Genomic DNA, 18,433 nt, shown 5'->3' with positions numbered 1-18,433 from the left:
GAGGTCACCTGTAGTTATTGACTTTACATGCTTGTGACATGTTCTACATGGACATATTATAGACATAGGTTGTGGTAAGCTTAGAAATAACTTCCTTCAAATTATCGGCCATATGTGTGTTTGAATGTTTGACCAGTTGTAAAAATTGGATTTGAATTTTTATGGCTTTGTGATGGGTTTTAGTGGCTTTAATCATTTTGCTCATCTGCTAGTAGTAAAAGTCTTTTGAATATAACAAAAAAAAGACAGTGAGAATAATGAAAAATTACCTTTTTGAATATCTTATCATAAAGCACATTGGACTTTTCACATGTTGCTGAAGAGAAATCCAAAGGCTGTCAGTACAGCCATCAAGACTGAGTCTCCTCTTTCAACAGAAGCTGGTTGATTTGAGTTGGAGGCAGGCTGACCTTCTCTATACGTTATATTTGCACACTGCCATCTAGTGAGGGAAGAAAAGAATTTTCTGTGAAGACATCTTACAGGGAAACCAGCAGGGTGTTATTATCTGCAGAGGTAATTGGGTTGGGTGCAGAGGAAAAATGCTATGACATTACAATGTGCATCTGTCATCAAAACAATTGTGCATCTGAAGCACAATAAATCTGCTGAAGTTATAACAAAGATGATGATTAATACAGTGCACATCGACTATAAGAGTTATTAGTCTTGGGACTAATGACTTGCTTCTTACTGCAGCAATAATTCAAGCCAGTTATTCTAAGTATGAATCTGGTATTTCAAATATGCAGAATTATTAAAGACTATAGAAATATCAAAACATGAAGCAATTATAAACTTAAAAAGGTGTTAAAATGTTGTACAGTGATGTTTTTCCTTTGGGAAATTATTGTACATTAATCCAAAAAACTTTCAACAATGCTTGTAACACAACAGCAGGGTTTGCTTATGGAGATGATCGGTCTTTGTTGTTTTGCCAAGATAATTATCTGTAGTCTACCTGTGATATAATACCACAGATGTAATCGGAAAAGAAATGATCAATTGATCAGAGGGTAAACTGTGACTATGGAGAGTTGAAACAAGGTGCAAATGTTTTCTTAAACTGATAAATATACAGTTGTGTTCAAAAGTTTAGCAACCTCCTGGCAAATCACATATTTGGTTAATGTTTGAAGCTTGTGTTTCCGCAAGTATTTCACGGTGGATTTTGAAGTCTGCTTTGTATCATAGTCCTGTTAGGAGCCAGCCTCCTCTCAGTTTCATTTCTCTGACTACATGGCATCTGCATCCAGATATTTAATGGCATCCATTCTTCCCTCTATCTGTGCAATATTCCCCGTACCACTGGCTGCCATCCAGAGCAGAATATCTCCACCCCCACGCTTAACAGTTGGCGAGGTGCTCTTTTCATCAAGTGCTGCTCCATCTTTCTTCAAACACACCACACCTTTGGGTGGGTTTGGTGTTCAATTCCAGCGCTCAGGGGTAGATTCTGGGGGAAGTGAAGTCTGTTTCCTTGTTGAAATGTATTTCACCTGAACCTGATGCTAACCAGTTAACTTCATCTGTCCACAGCACTTTCCAAAACGACTCTGGTTTATGCAGATGTTACTTTGCAGACTTCAGACCTTTCAGGTGAGGTCACCTACTGATGACTCATCCATGTGGACCCTGTTTGTCCATCAAGGCTGCACAGTGAAACAATGATCCACCACTGCTGTATCAGCTCAGCCTTCCTGCAGCTCCTCTCCAGTCATATGGGGGCTCAGCTTTGCCTCTCTCCCAGCACATGTGCAGCGTTATCTGACAGTTTTCTTGTTCCAGATCTTGTCTTGACTTCCACAGGTCTCCTTAACTGTCATTCTTAATGACGCTTCGGACAGTGGAAACCTCAAGCTAGGAGCGCTTTGATATCTTTTTATAGGCTCCACTGATTTTTAAGCATCAATTAGTTTCATTTTCAGATCCTGTCAGTTGCTTAGAGATTGTTGAGAGTCACCGCAAGTTCTGAAGAGTCAGAGAATTTATCAGGCTCGGAACTGAGATCAGCTGACATTTCCAAATGATAAGTCTTGACCTGCCTTACAATTCCTAACAAGTCAATTAAGGCCTAACGAGTTAATGTCCCGAGTGAGTGTTTAACAGGTAGAAGGGTGCTGAAACCTTTTGTAATTACTATTTTTTTTTTGTTTAAAATTATGAAATAAAAAGTAACAGTGCATGAACATTTGAAGAATCATTTTCAGTATCTCTTTGCTTCATCGGTTGTTTTTACCTCTTTTCACCTCAGAAATCATCAGAATATGTAATTTGCTGGGGATGCCAAAACTTTTGCATACAATTCAATCCGACAAAAGTATTTAGTTATTTCCACATCAGGGCCTGAAGGACTGCATCCTCTGTGCATCGGCCTGCTCCAGTATATTTGCTGTAATACTGATTTATTGTGTACAACAGCTGAATAAACACAGATCAGAGGACGGTTCCCCTAATAAGACTGGTGCTGCCAAGTTATTTTAGGCTTTGAAATGAAAATCCTTTAAATAACTTGAAGCTCTTACAGAGTGAAAGGGAGAAAACACATTTTGAATACTAGATGCTGGAACGGCCTGAAAACAAACAAACAAACATAAAACAGTTTGGGAGGTCCTGGTTGTACCAGACACACTAAAGAAACAAACACATTTAAATCAGGGGTCATGACTATATTATAGTGGGGGATCAGCCTTCCTTACTTTTTATGTCTTGTTCTTGGTGTTAGCCAGTTGCTTCTTTCTTAAAACAAAACAAAACATCAATCATCACTTCATTCAAACTAATTTTCAACATTTTAAATGGGCTATTTGTACGTTTTGCTATTGGTACACAGGCCTAGCCAGCGTTAGCATTAACAGCTGTTTACTTACCAGTCTTGGCATGAGCTTCAGCCACAGTAGGTTTAACACTCCTTCAGGTCTGCTGCTTCTTCAGGGTAGAGTGGATACTAAAGTGGCAGGGAAAGACTGACGAAAGGAGTGACAAGACAGTCAGACTGGACCAGAGCTAGCTGGTTAGTATGCTAACTTCAGTAGAAGCAAGTAATAGAAATAGAAGCTAAATAGGAAGGTTTGTTTCCACCTCTGGAGACAGCTGTTGGTGAGTAAAGGAAGAAGTTTGATGCTGAACTCACAACGTTTTTTCAAGACTGGTGAGTAAACAACTGCTAATGCTAACGTTAGCTACGTAGCAATAGCAAAACTTACAAACAGCTCCTTTACTACTAACAAGCAATCATTTTGCAGCTAGCCCCGTTAGCTTTTTGTAATGTACATCCCACTCAACACACATTGTTTCCAGCGGCAGCAGGTGGTAGTTTAACAAAAACAGTCGGCTATCCTGTCTGTGTGCTACCAAACTGCAAATCCACAAAGGTAGCAGCCAAGCTAGCTAGCTAGCTAGCTGGTGAAACGAGTCGAACACAGCAGCTGAGTGTATCGTCAGGACATGGTGGAGACCAAACCTGAGCTAAAAGGTATGTTATTATTGGACCTACGTTCAACAGGTGGCTAGACACATGATTCAGAATTAAAGTTGCTCTGCTCTGTGCATCTACTTATGTACCTGCTCAGCCAAACAGATAATGAGTTAGTCAAAACAAAGTTAAACTGGCTTGTAGAGTCTATCTACTTATTCTCCTGCCCCCAAGTGGCCAAAATATTATATTACAACTTCAATATCAGATCTGACCATGTGACAAAACTGAAGAACAGTAATAGAAAATCATTTGTTTAAGAATGTCTTTTAATGTTTTCCAGTTCAGATACACAACATACAGTGTGTAATAGCCTCTATTTGAAATAGAAATATTAACTTTAATTCTTTCAACCCCTTCTGGTCATTTATGCTCTCTCACAGTATCTTGAGCTTCAAGCAGGTTACTGAATCAGACTAAATGAAACAGACAAACAGGTGCAAGCCTTCGCGTTACCATTCCAGCGTTTAATGTCGTAATAAGAAGATATCTGGATTCTTGTAATGCTTTTTTTCCTCTTCTGTCCCTTTCTTTAAGCCAACATCAAAACTGTAGTGTAAACATGTAAACTTGGTGAGTGTGCTTCCATTATCTGTTGGCTGTCCAAAACCTTTATTTCCAAAAAAGAAAAAAAAATTGTATTTGTAATACTGCTTTTGTAAGTGAGGGCAAGTCAAACTCATATAATAGCTCAAATCGCTGGGTCAATATTCCCATAAACAGAATGTGCAGAAAGAAGAGCTAAACAAGGCAGCAAAACGACCACCATGATTAGAGTCTGAAATAAGACCAAAAGAGTACAAAGGATTTCACAACCTCCCAGTCACAGGTTATACTGCATGACGATGGTCAAGACGATGTGAGACACTAACAATTAAATCCAACATCATCACAATTAAAATTTCTTGATTTATGGTTTGTTTGCAGCACATTTCAACATCTGCCCTGTCTTGTTTTTCTGCCTCATTCCTTGAATAAGCCCTACTCCCTCTTCCTTCATCTGTTCTCTGCCTTTTTAACCAATAAAAGGACTCATTTCCCTCCAAAGCTTCCATCATGATTGATGGAATAGTGCCAGGTGTGTACGGTATGCTTTAGACAGCCACATATGCAGTAAGAGCATTATTTTAATCACAACAATATCTAGGCTAACCTGAGCCGTAAGCATTCCTTTTCGTGTTTATGTTGACCTCAACCATGCTGTGGTTTTTTTTTATTATTCATGTATGATAACAGATGTATTCATGTGCCCACAACCTATTGGAATTTGCCCCTCGAATATCTAGGAAATAAAGGAGAATCAAACATACGCATGAGTGCTAAAATCATGTAAGTCATCTAAACTTGCACCTGTTGTCACAAAGAAAAGATCCGGCCAATCACTCAAACCAAACGACAAACATAATATTTACAAATTCCAGTTTGTTCTCTTACACTTAAAAAATGTACAGTTAGTTTCATGTGTTGGTTTTTGTTCTTTTGTCCTCGCAGCTCGCTCCAGTCCAGTGTGAGGGATGGCAGTCTGGCTCCAGAGTGTCGTTATCCTAAGCAGACAGGATACAGAACATTACAAGGAGGGGGAATTAATCCCGCTTGCTTTTGTGGTATATGGTGTATGAGTAATGTCTGTCATTAAAGATTTTTTTCTTTTTAAATCAGGTTTTTAGAATGCATCCTGTGTGCATTGACAGATCATACTGTAGCTGACGAGCTATTTCGTTGTCACCATTGAATCACGGTCGGCATTTGTCCAGTGTTGTCCTAATGTCACCAGGGTTTTTTTTTCAGAATTGTCCAGAGTGTGACCCGTCTCTTTGTTCAATTGTGCGAAAGATGTGAAACGCGCATACAAGGCTTTCTCACCTTTTGACCATCATAAATATATCTCATCCTTTCTCCCGCCTTGCAGAGGGGAGAATCATAAAACAACAAAAGAGCAGACGAAAAGATAACTGTCAGGCAGTCTTCAAACACTTGAAGCATGTGGTTTATGTCAGTCACAGACAAAAACCTTATTTAGACTATTCATGTAAAGTTTCTTTTTTTCGTAACTTAAAAAAGTGCTATCTTCAGGTGAGATTGAGAGACAGTGACTGTGCAAACTTGACAGAGAAACAGAGCAAAAAAAGGGGGAGGGAAAGAAAAAAGGCTTTCATCAGTCTTTCTGGTAGAGTTGCAGCACAGCCTCAGTGTTAGGAAATGAAAAAAATAAAGAGGAAATATTTACTCTTTTTGTTATAATCATAGTTTTACACAATATTCATCTCTTAATACTTTAATACCTTTTGAAGTGCCACAAAGTGCAGTTGATATTAAAATAGAAAATGAAAATGATTTTCAAAAAAAAAAAAAAAAAAAAATCAATGAAGAACAAGGCAAATCATCAAAATGACAAACAAACTTCTCTGTCCACACTTTTAGGAGAAAAAAAAACATCATGCAAATATCCCAGACAGCAAAGTAGTTAATAAAACTTTATATTCTTCTTTTTTAAACGAGGATATATTGATTTGATCTGATTTCCCTTTAAAGAAGAGACCAGCCACAGTGCAACATTGAGTGTAATTAAAAAACCAAAAAAAAAGTGTGTGGATCAAAAAGAAAGATGAAGGGGGTTGGCACTTTTTATGATGGTAATTCCTTTTTGTAAGATACAGTCAGGATGGACCTCTCCAGGCGGTCCACTGGACGCCAGTGAAAGAGGAATTTTATCACAGTACTTGGCACCAAGAATGCTGGTAAAAACGAGATATCAGAATATCTTTTTTTTTTCATTCATATCCTTACAATTTATTAATAATACATCATTTACATTTGTGTTTTTGTATAAAAGACTCCAAAAGGAAAAAAGAGTCTAGAAGTGATTGTGAGAAAGAGGAAAGAAGTGGAGATGGAAATGGATTATGTCAATGGTTTAATAAAAACAGCTACAAGGGAGGATGCAGAGAGAGAGAGGGAGAGAGGGAGAGGGAGGGTGAGGCAGCGAAAAGAGAGGAGCAGTTAAATGAGCTGAGATGGGGATACAGACAGAGAGATAATGAGTGAGAAACAAATAAAGTAATGGACATGATTAGAGCCTGTGTGGCGGAGATGCAGCGAGTTCTAATGGGCAGCCTGGATTCCAGGTTGCGTCCCACAGACTGAGTATGATTCAGTTATTTCCTGTACCGCCCATCAGTTGAAGCCCCAATCTGGAAATTATTTCAAAAGCATCAGTTCTGAGTATACAGATTTTTAAAAAGCAGAACTTTTGATGGCGTCTAGGCCGCATCATAACTGAAAACAGGTACATACATTTGTAAATAGAAGTAAATTAGGTTTTGAAATAAATGAAAAACTCATGCTCAGCTGTCAAATAGTGTTCATCCTTGTTCTCCTGGCCCTGTCAATACATTTCACTCTAAACAAAATTCTCCAAAATCAGAACGCGGAGACAGCTGTTGGGACATAGTGTTCAACACAGTGTGCCAAACGTCACTTCCAGATTGGGCCTTTAAAGCTGCAATTTGTAAGTTTCAAGAAATCACCGCTTTATGACAGACAGCTTGTTGGAGCATATGTCGCCTCACACAAAGCTGCTCGCTACTGTAATATCTTTTCACTAAATGAACGAAAATGGATATTTGTATTCTATGTTAAACTTAGTTTTACACTGACACAACACATGCGCAAAACAACCAAGCTACACATAAGATGCCTGACTGATTGTGATTAGCTCGATACCTCTGTGAGAGAGAGCTACAAGCTTACAGCTGCATTTTTTGGCGGCTCACCTAAGCACCAGATATCGAGAGAGCTTTAACGGGGCAGAAGAGTATGAAGCCACGATGACAGGCTTTTGGCAAAGGAGCTTCTTTAATCAACTCCTTGATTTATGATTACGTTTTAGAGGTATTTCACTGCTTAAAATCTTACAAACTGCAGCTTTATTTGAGGGCTTTAATGAGAAAAGACAGATATAGTAAAGAAGAATAGAGGGCGGTGAGAGTGAAGGTTGTATGGAGCAGTTTGTGTGGTGTGTCTCTGTGAGCCCAGAGTGGGGTAGCAGAGGTTGTGCCTGGTCCTATACACGGGTGGTGGAGTGTTGGTGTGGCAGGGCATTGTTGCTGTGGCTGGGGACAGGTGTGGTGGAGGGGGCCGGGACGGGGGGATAAGTGTTGAAGGGGTGGAGGGGCTGCATGCTGCTGATGGTGCTGGGGATCATGGTGATGGTATTGGCTGTCATCAGTGGCACGTCCTCCGGTGCTCGCCGCAGGGCCAACGTGTAGTCAGGCGGGCACACGGGAGGCCGCAGAGGCTCCAGGTCGCCATGGACGCCGCGGGACGGGAGGGGTGTGCCGTGCTCCAGCTCCACTCTCTGCTGCTTCATCTGCAGCGACATTAGCTCCTCCTCCTGGCTCAGTGCCAGGTCATTGTGCGGCGGGGCCCCTACGACTCCCATGCCTACACCCATGCCCATCGTCGTGCCTCGTTGCGGGGAGAGTCGGCGGTGGCGTCTCTGCATGAGTTCGTGGCGCTTATCCCGTTTGTAGTAAAGCGCAGCAAAGGCCAGCACATTCAGGAAGAGAAGCGAGGCGCCCACGGCTACCGTCACACTCAGCTCGGTGGAGTAGTCCCGCGTCTCATCGGGGAAGGGAGAGTAGCGGGGTCTCTCTGAACCGTCAGGCTCAGGATCAGGAGGATAGGTGGAGATTACAGGGTGTCGTGTGGAGCGGGTACCGGGGTTGTGGGGGCCCTTCCAGCGGTTGGGGCCTCCGGGCGGCAGTCGAGTTGTGAAAGAGCTAATGATTTCCTCGTGGAGGCTGTGGAGGTGTGGCACCAGCTCCAGCCAGAAGGCCACCTTGTTGGCCCGGTAGTTGTCTCTGACTCGAGGCTTCAGGCCGATGTGCAGGTACTGCTTGTCTTTGGAGCTGAACTTGGTCCAGATCACCTCCTCAAAGCGGTTGGGCTTGGTGTGGATGAAGGTGGTGTCCTGAGGAACTGGTAGGTTCGGATCCCTGGAGGAGAGAAACCATTTGTTTTTTATGTTAACAACGATGAATCACTGCTAAGTTAGTAATTTAGCATTAGTATTAGCATTAGCATAATCTATGTTACTACAATAATCTAATAAACCAAAACACAGGGGCTGGTGCAGTATCAGAGGTGAAAAGAAATCAGCTGCGGTGTTTAGAAGAAGGAACAGGTTCTGTGTGTCACTGTTTGTTCCCTGTCCGACTTCACTCATGGGCTAAAGTGCTAAAGGGATAATGGAAAATCACCTGAACGCACTAGATTTTTGAATAAGATAAATCCACACATCTGAAAGTAACTTATATATTTGGTATTAACTAACCCAGTCTTGGCGAAGTTGGTCCAGTAGGTCATGACTACAGCGCTGAGCATCACATCGTTCTTGGAGAAGTTACAGGGGAACAGGTCGGTGGCTCCCACCATGGGAATCCCAAACACATAGGGTATCTCATCTCCGTGTGCTGCGTCTGCCCAGTCTGGCCTGGCCTCGGTCTGACAGTGGTGGTGGAAGGTGTAGAAGTAGACAGGCGACTGGAACTCGGCGTGCAGCTTGGCAGTGGCGACGGCCGGGGCCACCCACTGGTGGTCCGTAAACAGAGCCAGGAGGGTCTTCCTACGCATGTCACTGTTGTCCCTGTCAGCCCAGTCTGTGTACATGAACTTTATGGTTTCCCTCAGGATGTCTTTACCTGGGAAGAAACAAAAAAGAGATGTGAGTATGTCCCGTACGCAGTGCTGGAGTGTGTGGTTATCTGCAACATTATCTTCACGGTGGTGTGTTGGTAGATGGTTTTTATACTTCCTGTCTCTGTACTGCCAGTCAGCGTCACTGTTTGGACTGCACCAATAAAATCAGACCAGAGCCACTGCACAGGAAGCATCGTAAACAGATTTTACTGGGAACACAGTAAACTTTATGGCAAAATCCATGTTATCCTTTGTCCCTTTAGTGTGTGGCTTCATCACAGCAAATAAATGATCAAAGAAGTTACTTGATCAATCCATCACTTCCGCTAAAGCTGTTCACAGAGATGAAACAATGTCACAGCAGGAGACACGGGGGACTGCTACGAGACCAGCAGGCTAGATCAGCCTGTTAGCATGTCTCCACTTACAGCAGTGACGACGTCTGTCCCTAAAAAATAAACCTACTCCGTGTCAAAGGGAAAAATGCAGCAAAGCGAACTAATCAACCCGCCACATTTCTTTATTCAGTCACCTCTATTTATTTTTGACAAAGCGGTTTAACTGTAATCAGTGGAAAAATGTTGAGAAGGTCTCTGGTTTGCTACAGACCAAAGACTTGGAGAAAGCCAACCTTGTTCCAGAATGCATAGCCTTCATGAATATTTATGCAAATGAAACTTTTAATTAATCAGAATTTCAAAGCTTTTCTTTATTACAGCTCAATTATCACAGAATCTTCCCTCAGATTCTTTAATTCTTTTGTTCAGATTCTTTGGATGAAGAAGCATCAGACGGTGAAGAGGAAACACTTGTATTGTAGCAGAAAGACAAAAAAATCCTACAGACATTCTTTACCAGATAAAAAGTTCAGTATAGAGTGGGCTGTGCTACCCTGACCCTCGCCTCGCAGGTCGCAGGGACTCATAGAGACTCTTCTTGATTTTAATGACTTCTCGGAGCCAGAGGTCAACAACAGGTGGAAAATGACAGATTTCAGCTTTAAATGAGTGAATAACTTTAAAGGTAAAATCAGATCTGACCATCAGGGTATCCATACAGATTGTCCACAAAGTTGGAGATGGTGTAGTCAAACGAAGCTGCTGATATTCCATCTTCTCCTTCACTGTCATCCACAAACTTCAGGCCCTCTCCCTGGTTGACCCCCAGCAGTATGTCGTAGTTGAGGAACTCGCCCTGGTGTCATGGCAAACACACACAGCATGACGAAGCAGAATGCTACAGTGATCAGCTCTAATTAGTAATTGTTAACAAAGTACTGTATTCACATACAAAGGAAGGGAAATGATTAACAGACAAAATGCAGTTATTCACTGGATGACGCCCAGAGAAAGCAGCTCTGACCTGCTGCATGAGGATCTCAGGGTCGTCCGGCACCACGTCCCCGTCCACCACCGGTCCGAAGGCGATGTGATAGCGCGCAGGCTGGATGTCTTGGTCCACCAGCTCCCGGAAACTCTTTCTCCGCAGGCAGTCCACCAACTCAGCCATGTCCCCCAGAGTGCAACCGACCTTCCGCGCCAGGATCTTGGTGTACATGAGCGGTCGGTAGTTGACCGACCAGCTGGAGATGGCTGAGCCACTCTGAGCGATGGCCCTCTGGAACAGGCCTACGCAGAGCACAAGCAGCACATACACAGCAGATAGAGCTTCAACAGGAAACATACAGTCACTTGTTCTCTCTCAGTTGAGCTCTGCTTTCTTCCCTCTGACACACTTTTGCTAGCAGCTGATGGGGCCTTCAAGGCTTTACAATGTGAGTGCTTTCAATAATGCATATGTTGGAGGAGGAGCAATTGTGGAGTATTACATACGAGGCAAGATGAAGCAGATATCCTGCTGCTTTTCATAGCTGGAGAAAATCTTTATGAACATTAGCGTAGGAAAATGAAGTGTTTCCATTACAGAGACAGCAGCAAGAAAAATGGTGACAACTCAGCACAGAGCAGCGGGTCTGACGGCCGCCGTGGAAACAGTCAGAAAGACAGAAAGAGCGACAGAGAGAGAAAGAAAACTGCTCGCACTGTTGCACCGCTGCACTGTTATGTAAAGTGGCTTGCTGTCCCTCTGTTTTATCTGCAGATTCTGTCATTAATAATTAAGCCCCCCCATATTCTGCATGTGCCCCACCCCCGCTCCTCTCCCTGTGAAATCAATTAAGAAGCCTCTCAGCTGCAGCTCCAGCTCTACTGCTCATCTCATCTCTCCTCTGAGCGCGCGCACACACACACACACACACACACACACACACACACACACAGTACCTTTAAAAACTCTTCACCCTCCAACTTTTTCTGCGCTTTGCGGTGTTACAGCCTGCCTTCAAAATGGAGCAGAGGAGGATTTTTTGCCATAAATCTATGCAGAACAACCCGTCATGATAATGTGGATGTTGAGTTTTCAGTTTTTAACATGAGAAAAAACTTACCATGATTTTCACCAGAATAACATTAACCAAAAAAAAAAAACTGAAGCGAACTAGAGCTGCACAATTAATGGCAATATGGCCAAGTGCAATATCCTCATCCCAGGAGCTGCTTCTTTTGATTAATAAAATGTGTCACATTGTGGCGCATCGTTAGCAACATTAGCGTTGTGGTGCTACAGAGACGTCTCCGACTACAAATCATATTCCCCAGACATGAAGGAACATATTTGTTTGGTACAAGACCAACAAAAATCACATGAAAATCAAATTCAAAAATGACCGTTGCAACTGAAATTAAAAATTGCATATTGCAATATGATTTTTTTTTGCATATTGTGCGGCTGTAAACCAAACCCACCAAATTCTTGTTAAAGGAACTTTGAAGTAACACAACTAATTAGCAAACGAGTACATTTTGATATAATATATAAAATGTGTTTTTAATATAATGCTATATAAAGCAGCACAGCAGTGTGGACCACAGCGCTGATGTAATGTATTTGAATATGAATGTGATAGTTTATTGTGTGGTACTGTTTTATGTACGAGCTCATGTGGAAGGTTTAGGTGTGAGTGTTCGACCTAGTCTGTGGACAGCATGTAATCTAGCCAACACCTACAACCTGGTCACTACTCAATGAAAAGTAACTATTGAAATTCTGTTCCATGTCGTCCTGAATATTTTATGATTCATGACAAAAAGACACATTTCCTCAGCACGCTGAGAATCTGCTTCATACAGCGCAGATAGAAGATGTTATTTCATCTGTCCAAGGTCAGTCTGTCAGTTTGAAGGTTAACAGTTCAGTAATAACATAATCTGAGCTCTTGGTAAAGTATAACGTGCCATTCGCCTTCTGAGCGCAGGAATCACAGGATTAGAGATCAAACATCTGCTGCGTATTTTAGATTTCTGTTCCTCAAAAACAAACGAATCAGTAAATACACTCCTTAATCAGAAGTATCGGCGACTGTTCTGGTTCCCACAGTGACGCCTCAAGGACAGACCAATGATACTGCCGGATTTGTTTTACTGTACTGTACTGTAAATAACATTTCCTTAAAAATTAAATGATGAGACATTTACATTAAGTACATTTCAAATTATGCTTTACAATGTATGGAAATGGAGGGATAAACATCTAAATCACTGTAAAAAAAAAAAAAAAAAAAACCTGTTAAATGTGCTGGTATGACACAGCTGTTGGGTCATCTCACAGTTGCCAGCTGTCATAGTAACACAACATGTTTTCCATCTGTACGTGCAGATGCACAGCGTCACAGCGGTGACTAAAAGATGTAAACTCACGCTGTGTGGTTGGCTCACTGCGCTCACAGCTACTGGTGGGTTGGGGGAAACTAGTAGTCTCACACCTGAATCCTTTCTCTGCAGTTACAAACTGGTGCCAATGGACAAACAGACAAACAGACAAACAGACTAAACCCTCTCTTCATCAGCTACAGATACAGAAACATCAATGGAGAGACGGACAAGAGACACAGACTCAGTGGATGATTTCACAGGTGTTCTTCTTTTTTACATCCGAACAGAATGAAAGAAATTAATCTAACCAACCAGCATATTTAATTTGATTATTCATTATTTAGTTTAAGCTCAATATTTACCACAAATCTGCACAGAAACACTTTATTTGGAGTGACTGTGAATATTAAATCAGTCGTGAAGTAATTATTTATTTCTCATTTTAACCTTTATTTTGGATGGAAGATTTAGAGGGAAAAAATATTAGGTAATACTATGGTGGTTGGGAACCACTGGCAGCTCACTCCTTAGTTTTGTGATGGTGAGTGTTTTCAAAAAACGAACTAATTTGACAGCAGTGGCGCCTGCTGGTGACATTAGTGAAACATCCGACGTGAACTGAAGACTGTAATTTAGCTTTTGGGCCAAATTGCAAGATTACTGAGTAAAAGAGGCGTTTTTAACCGTCCATCAATTAAAGGGATGGAATGATTTTAAAACACGACCTCAGCCCTCACTGAGAGGACTCACTGTATTTTCCTCAGGGCCTGTTCAGACAGGCTTAGTTTCATTGGAGAAAGGCAACTGTCAGTGATCTTTGTCCCATGTAGGGTGACGTTATTTGGGATTATTACAGAGCTTGTGTCCCGAGGTGAGTGATGGTTTTATTGCAAGTAACCTACTGTTTTCACCCATCTGTCCACTAGATTGACAATCTGGTTTCCTTTCAGATTACTGAAAAAAATACTACATTCTTTCATATAGTAGATGACTCATTTCTGAATATTGAATCCCATCCCTCAATATTACCACACATCTTTTATCTGATTTAGGCTGTTCATTGAAATTATGAACAAGCTCCGTGCAGAAACACACAGAGCATGTTAATTCCCTTTGCGCGGGGTATATGACTTGTGAAGTGACAATGACAGGGGCAGAACCTCACCCTCAGAGTGGTGGGAGAGGATGAGAAGGTTCACACAGGCGGCACCGGCTCCGGAGCCAAAGATGGTGATTCTCTCTGGGTCTCCTCCAAAGTGGCCAATGTTTTCATTGAGCCAGCGCAGGGCTTGGATCTGGTCCAACAAGCCATAGTTCCCTTTAGCAGACTGGTCCCCTGTGCTCAGAAACCCTGCAGGGTAAATTAGAACAAACACAGAGAGGAAGAGAGAGAGGAAATACAGATTCATGTGTGAATGGAGGAGCGGGGCAGAAATTCAGGGGCACAGGAATAACAATGCTGTGCTTTTAAATGCCTTTTTAAAAGTATCCCACATAAACAGAAGATGGCATCCTGTCATTGTCAGGAACTTCTCAGCCTCCAACTCTTTGCAAGTCTGAGGAGATTTCACACAGAGAGCTTGCCAAATTACTCATTTTTAATACCCACGCTAGAAATACAACACAGTTAAGAGAACTTGTCAGCAGAGAGAGGAGGAGAGCAACAGAAGGCATGTTTCACCTACTTCCAGGACACACATTTACACAGTAGGTGCACACCCACAACAAGATAAAATAAACTGAACAAAATGTCACACAAACACACACACACACACAAAGAATGCTTTGTTCTTATGAGAGTGAATTACAGTAAATTACTATTTCAACCTGCAACACACATAGCTGTTTAAATGTTGACTGGATGACTTTAATTCCCAAGAAAGATATAAAATGATTTCAGTAAATTACACTCTCACAGATCAGTGGCTGCAGGGAGGAGGATGTGATGAAGAACATGTGTCTTTGTGTACCAGAGTCACACAAAGACACACTTTGACTATAGCTTAGATGTAACTAATAGACTTCAGATAGATGTCTAAATTTATCTGTTGCACAAAGCTGTCTACTTCTTGACGATATTAAGTGGGACTAATTTGCTGTGAATTCTGGGAAAGAGAAGAGTTTTTATTCAAACTAAAAAGCATGGCTGACCAAGGATAGTTTCCTTGGACACGTCTCGCGGCTCTATACTTCCTGCTGGACACTGCGCTCTCTATAAACTGTTTTCTTTCTCACTGTTTGCTGCACAACAAACCACAAAGTATGAGCCATGTTTCCTTGTTTTTGTCATTTGTTGCCACTGAGTGTTACCATGGAAACGTGGCTCTTACTTTAGAATTAGCATAGGGGCGAGGTGAATAACTTTTTAGGCTTAAAATAAGTCTGTACCTATTTTTGTAAAAGTGTGTAATTTGTATTCGCAAAATTAAAACAGACCTGACACACCGGCCTGAACTATCTCACCCATTACGTCGCTTCGTCTCAGTTACACTGGCAACAGCTGATTTTCATGTCATGGAAAACAACAGCTGTAACCAACATTGACATATAATCACCTGTTAAGTTTACATGATGAATCTAACAAACATGTCATGTATTTACACTTCACTTACATTTCTTCTGCGCACACGTCTAGTCAGTGTGTCTGGCGCTCGGTGCGGGGACGGTGGCGTCAGCGGCGTACAGTGGGTTTATCAGAGCTCTTTCAGTGTAAACACATTTCTGATGCTGATGATTGAGACTGTGAAGCTCTGTAGAGGGAAAATTCTCTGTGGGTTCATCACAACAAGTGAACTCTGTCACATACAAGTCCCCATGTATTCCATTGGAAATATGAAAGTATTGACTGTAGCAGCTTTAAGGAAGATGGAGCTGTCTCGTTATCTCCAGCCATAATTTGTTCCTTCCGTGGACAAGATGGCTGGATAATATTTTCATCTTTTCTTGTGCAGATTTAGCGGCTACCACACAATGTTTGTCATGCCAGCAAACCCATCCAATGACCTGTCAGATAGCTGCTTTCTATGCTGCAACAGAAACGGAATATTTTCATATTCAGTAATAATTCAAAACATGGACCGCAGACACACAGCTCGACACAATGCAACCATGCTCACCATGTCACACACATGAGCTGAGCTGATGAATAGTAGATGTTTTCCTTTGCAGGGACATGTACAGCAAAACTGAGAATATACAGTGTACACAACTATACACGAGGTCCTGGTGTCATGGTCAGTGCGTCTGCATAATCTTTGTTAGTTACGGTGTGACTCTATACGGCATAAACACACATTAATGCTTTTGGTGAATGAAGTGATCGTCGTTCACAGTTTGTTTCCTTGCGTGGGAATAGAAAAAGAAATAGGAATAATCAAGCAGTGTATTCTAAAGGACGGCCCGTAAGTACAGTATAGGGGGTACACAGAGACAGATGGTTGCCGACAGCAGTCAGCGCGTTTCCAAGCAAATGAAGTTTTATTGTTAATGATTAGAATGTGACAGTGGCGATGATGATGGTAGCAGCAGTGGCGATGATGACAACCTGCCAAATTGACCTTTCTACAACCATCAGGGTGACACACACACACACACACACACACACACACAAGTCTCATGCCGCACTCTTCACTGTGCTTCAACGACTGTTAACAGCCTGAAGTCTTTTTGTTGGGGTGACCTGGATCAATCATGATTCATATGACAGAGTGTCCAAATGCTTTGCTGAATGTATTATATCATAGTGATATTAGATTTTCATATAACTTCTAATTATTTAGTTTACATTGTATTTAATTGTATTTATTTATGATTTGTATTTACTTTGACTCATCATGGGGGTGCAGTAAGGTGCCAGGTGTCTTATTGAGATTATTTTGGATAGGCTCACCCCTGGCCAATACTTTTAGCCAAGTAAATTTTTTAAAATATTTAATTTTCTAATCATTTCTCATATTTAATGAACACATTAAGGATAAAAGGGAAGCTTATTGGCTGTCAAAAATTAAAAAAAAAAAAAAAGAAAGTAACATTAATGCTATGAGCTTTGGTTCTGAGCCTAGTTTCCATAGAAATCTTGTTAGTTTAAATCACATCAATGTTGCAGCAGAAATTACCTTAAAAGGATTACTCCCAGTAATCAAGACACAGTTTGCATGTTACTGTGTAATTGTACTATCCTTGGATCATCCCAGCAATGACCGGCTCTTAGCCTGATGTGACTCTGACCTGGTAATGTATCAGCGCTGACCTCTTATCAAAACCATAGGCATGTGGAAGTGTCTGCTCCGTGGCTGCCCAGCCAGTGCTGAGCTGCCTGCCACAGTTGCCTGGCAACTGTCCAGAGCTTCAGGCAAAATGATATGGACAGACACTCACAAAAGCACTTCCATACACACATTCAAGCACTTCCATATTCAAGTACACAAACAGCTGCATGCACGCGCACAGCAACACAAAAAAAAAACAAAACAAACGCAGATGAGCGCGTGAACTAGCATGCTAGCTCGAGCTAGCACCTCCCGTCGCTGCCTTTACAAGGGCAACATGAAGAGATGAAATTTATCTTCCACCATTGAAGATAAGTCAAACAACTTCCCTCTTCTCCTCTCTTTCTCTTTCAGTAAGTTTTCTTTCTGATTCCCCCCATCTGCTGAGTTGGGCTTCCTACTGACTTTAGCGCTGAGAGCAGCAGTTTATGAGGCTGAACTCATGCATATTCAACACTTGCTTTAGGTAACGGCCAAGGAACTGTGAGGAGAGTCATCAACCTCTGAGTAAAGACACAGGCTGGAGACAGGGGAAGGAATGGCTGGGATACAACAGAGAGCAACTGATGGAGGGAAATTTAAAACTTACAGAATATTGTGTCACGCTAAAAAAAAAAAACATCTGATAATAACTGCAACCTTCGATGTCATGATTCAAGAACATCTTTCAAAAAGAAATCATGAAAGCTTAATATTACCACTGAATGGAAAAAAAGGAGGGGCAGCACTTAGTCTTTCTCTATTATACACTGATGAGATGAGTTATGGTAAGAGCCCATTATCTCTTATTGATATGGTACTCCATCCATAACAAGGACTTATATTAGTATAGAGATGTGTCAGAAGGATTTTCACTTCATAAGAGATGCATTATACATAAAGGGACAACAGCCCAACACTAAATGGACATTTTCAGTTTTTAGAAGAGGATATTTAGTGCACTATAATGAGCAGCTTTATTCACTAGCTCTTCTGCTGTCAACCATCTCTGCCAGAGACTGCACTATTCACAAATCCACAGTCCAGAACTGAAGTGTGGTCAGTCATCTGACTGTTTGACTACTGAGACGAGAACACGCATCTGCAGAGTAATTTTTAGGACTGAACAGAATGACTGCAGTGGGTCACTGAACATGTTTCTGTGAACAGAGAAGAGCCAGGGGAGGGGGAGGCGTGTGTGTGTGTGTGTGTGTGTGTGTGTGTGTGTGTGTGTGTGTGGGTGGGAATCTTGAAGGTAGCGGAGAGCCGGTTCTTGTTCGTACTATGAAATATAATCCTGC

The 18,433-nt window shown here is 41.7% G+C and overlaps 1 protein-coding gene across 1 annotated transcript in view; it reads right to left on the bottom strand.

Annotated features, from left to right (window-relative positions):
• Positions 1-3,723: 3,723 nt before the first annotated feature.
• The window catches only part of nlgn2b (neuroligin 2b), a 60,115-nt gene continuing 45,405 nt past the window's right edge, over positions 3,724-18,433 (bottom strand). The window contains exons 5-9 of the mRNA XM_023418399.2: positions 14,051-14,236; positions 10,538-10,803; positions 10,216-10,369; positions 8,811-9,177; positions 3,724-8,472 (exon numbers count right to left, since the gene is read on the bottom strand). Coding sequence (XP_023274167.1) covers positions 7,539-8,472; positions 8,811-9,177; positions 10,216-10,369; positions 10,538-10,803; positions 14,051-14,236 — 1,907 coding nt within the window. The 3' untranslated portion in view covers positions 3,724-7,538. The remainder of the gene's footprint in view (positions 8,473-8,810; positions 9,178-10,215; positions 10,370-10,537; positions 10,804-14,050; positions 14,237-18,433) is intronic.

Source organism: Seriola lalandi, unplaced genomic scaffold (genome assembly GCF_002814215.2).
Source record: "Seriola lalandi dorsalis isolate HSWRI2012SDOR001 ecotype SW California unplaced genomic scaffold, Sedor1 jcf7180002054581, whole genome shotgun sequence".
NCBI lineage: Eukaryota > Metazoa > Chordata > Actinopteri > Carangiformes > Carangidae > Seriola > Seriola lalandi.
The sequence above is the reverse complement of the archived record's forward strand: the minus strand, read 5'-3'. Positions and strand labels throughout refer to the sequence as shown.